Here is a 3,188-nt window from a genome sequence, read left to right on the forward strand (position 1 = left end):
TGCAGTCTCACCCCAACCTTTTTTACTGAAGTCCTGCATGGAGAAAGTTCACATCAGAAAGGAGCGAGCTTTTCATGGGTAAAGGAAACAGAAAGTGTGGTGCAGACCAGGGAACTCCTCCATGATGCTCACCGTGATTTTAAGGTGAGAAATCAGACCTCTGAAATGTATTTCCATGTTTTTGAATATTTTCTTCAGCACTTTTGTGGGGACGATATTTTCCTTCTTTGATTAAAAAAACACCAAATAATTAGGATGATTATGATAATGATGATGATGATGATGATGATGATGATGATGATGATGATGATGATGATGATGATGATGATGATGATGATAAATGTTTTGAGATATGCTGACTCACACATCGTTCCAGCTCAAAAATCTGGCGATGCACATCCAGCAAGAATATCTGCAGTTTACGCTGGTCGCAGTCCACCTTCTCGTATTTCCCACTGTAGATCTTCTCAATGTTTTTCAGGGTCTTCACGATGAACAGTATGTGATCCTTTGCCTGTAAGTACATGTGGAGCACTATGGTGATTTAAATGGTATGGATCTTCAACGTGATTTGCTCCATTTTTTCTAAAATGTTTAACGCCAATTAGCGTAAAACATTAAGTTCCGAGATATTAATGTTTTTACTACTGTTATTGCATTTCATCATTTCATATAATAATAATAATAATAATAATAATAATAATAATAATAATAATAATAATAATAATAATAATAAGTATTTATTCGCCTAAAGCGGTACTTAACCTGCAGTTCGAGTATGCGGTTGTATTGTCTGTGTGGAAATTTCATGCTGAGTCTGCTATAAACATGCACAGAAGCCTTGCACTAAAACAAAAATAAATATTGGTGTATTGATAAGTTATATCACATGCGTTGACTGAAGTCTAGCCAGCGATGGATTGCATAAACAAGGACATTTGCTATAAAAATATAACACCCACACACACACAATAAAATCAAAATAAAGATAATAGATATGTATATTTTGTGCAGGTTGTGTAAAATGAGGCAGTGAGTCGCACTGGAATCACTTCAAGACTGCGATGACTCGGTTTTTAACTCACGGCTTGTTCCAGATGTGAAATCGAGCTGTTGCTTAAAACCTGGAAGTTGCTTTGAGCTGCTCTGTTCTGCGTTTTCACCCAGGTGCATCCAGGTGTGCAGTTACAGGAGCAGAGAGTTAGCAGGATAAAACCCCACACATTTACCATTGCCTTCATTCTGATTGAAGCAGGTCGAGAAATTATCTACAGAAGATCTCCTGGAGGTCTGGTGTCTGAACCTGCAATGCATTCAGGTCTGCTCGAATTGTCTTTTATAGGACTGTATGCTTTCGCAGCTCTTTCAAGCTAAAGCCAGAAAGCGCATTTGATTTCTCAGGAAATCAGGTCTACTTTCATTTTTTTCGAAAAGCACGTTCACATGTCACTAATGCTGCAGCTCTAACAGGATGGATAATTTCACCAAAAATAAAACCACAACAAAATCCAATGACATCAAATCTGCCATTATTTAGACACAGTTAAAAATCCCGTGTTGCATTTACATTTTCATTCCCAAAGGATAAATACTTCATTGTTCCTTCAGTTAAATTAAGAACCTTTGACCTGTATGCAATGTAACGATGTATTATTAATATTAATAACAGGATATTTAAAACAGAGATCCCAATGCACCGGTTGCGAACCAGTACCGGGCGTGGAAACAACGTTCTTGAAAAATGTCTATAGATATGAGACTGTATTTATATATACATACTGCTCTTATAATTCCCTCCACTATGGTGAGAAGATGATCCACTAGATTTTGGAGTGTAGTTGTAGCATTTTTTGTTCATCAGACAAGGGTGTTAGTAAAGTCGGGTACTGATGTAGGTGAGGTGAGGAGGCCAGATCTTAATGGACCTCGCTTTGTGCACAGGTACATTGCCATGCTGCAACAGGTTTGGGTTTCCAAAATGAAGTAAAGGCAAAATTGTATAATAAAGCATTAAAATACATCCTATACAATTATGCATTTTGAGGTAACAGTCTGGAGAAAAAACGCATATGGAAGGAAAAATCAGGTGTTCGCAACCTTTTGGCAATCTAGTGGGTGTGTGCGTGTGTGCGTGTGCGTGTGCGTGTGTGCGTGTGCGCGTGTGCGTGTGTGTGTGCGTGTGTGTGTGTGTGTGTGTGTGTGTGTATATATAGATACATCCTTTAAAACACTGTAAAATATGCAGGTCTTCTAATCAGCATAAAAATGTAAAAACTTGTCCAAACTGTGTTTAACCTAAAACTTGATTACAGGTATGTGGTTTTTAAAGCTCAAATTCTTTTAAAAGTACCCTTAAAGACAGAGTCAGAGACAGGAAAATGTGCTGTCTAATATCGTGTTTTTCTAAGTAATTGTTCTCTGAGAGGAAGTGGTGTCTTCTCATAAGGGTTTAGATTTATTGGGGAAATTAGAGCTGGTCTATTGCTCAGATTGGTTTCCATGATCATAGAAAGTACCAGAGGCTAAATTTCCCGAAAACTCGAACAGTAAGATCATTACCTGGGAAAGCGAGTGTTCATCGTGATGCTTTTTGTACCATTTGACAGTAAGTATGGCACTTTTGAGACACTCCACTAGGACTTTTTTTTTTTAATGTATCACAAGCAAAAAAGAAAATCATCAACTATAAAACAATCTAACCAGTAACCAGTTCCTATAAACACAGACCGAGCTGGTCAAACTGGCAGACCCTCTTTCACAAGTGTCCCTCGTCCTAATTATTCTGATTTTTATACAATCAACTTCATATATCATATGAATAACTTGCCTGTCAGATTGTAATGCAAGTTGATTATCTGCTGTTCTGATTAGAAAAAAAACTATTTTTGCTCAGTTATGAAGTTTGTTTATTTATAATACAATATAATTCAACTATTCATCAATGTTCATGTTCAACAGTGTGAATGTTTGAGTCGTTTGTGTGTACGTGAGGGCATATGGCAGCAAAACGCTGGTTGGTTTAAAAAAAAAAATAAATTGCTGTATGCTTTTTGTAAATTCTTCCATTCTTATTTGTTGAGATGAGGTATTCCTGTTATTAGCTGAGTTATGTAGAATACGTGTGGTTAGTTTTGTGGTCGTCTTTTGTCTCCCCTGCCTCACTCAGGAAACTAATGCTGACTTCAACA

General features: G+C 37.1%; 1 protein-coding gene across 2 annotated transcripts in view; it reads right to left on the reverse strand.

The window, feature by feature from the left end:
• Positions 1-1,289, reverse strand: part of LOC310716640 (interferon a3-like) — a 1,402-nt gene extending 113 nt beyond the window's left edge. The window contains exons 1-5 of one of the 2 annotated variants that reach the window (XM_083523921.1): positions 1,086-1,289; positions 766-846; positions 365-514; positions 133-222; positions 1-33 (exon numbers count right to left, since the gene is read on the reverse strand). The exon at positions 1-33 is cut by the window's left edge and continues 113 nt beyond it. In XM_083523921.1, coding sequence (XP_083380047.1) covers positions 1-33; positions 133-222; positions 365-514; positions 766-846; positions 1,086-1,241 — 510 coding nt within the window. In that variant the 5' untranslated portion in view covers positions 1,242-1,289. Of the gene's footprint in view, positions 34-132; positions 226-364; positions 515-765; positions 847-1,085 lie in introns of both variants that reach the window. The other variant, XM_083523920.1, reaches the window with a different exon arrangement.
• Between the last annotated feature and the right edge of the window lie 1,899 nt (positions 1,290-3,188).

The sequence above is a fragment of the Silurus aristotelis genome (assembly GCF_946808225.1).
Source record: "Silurus aristotelis genome assembly, chromosome: 21".
Classification (NCBI taxonomy): domain Eukaryota; kingdom Metazoa; phylum Chordata; class Actinopteri; order Siluriformes; family Siluridae; genus Silurus; species Silurus aristotelis.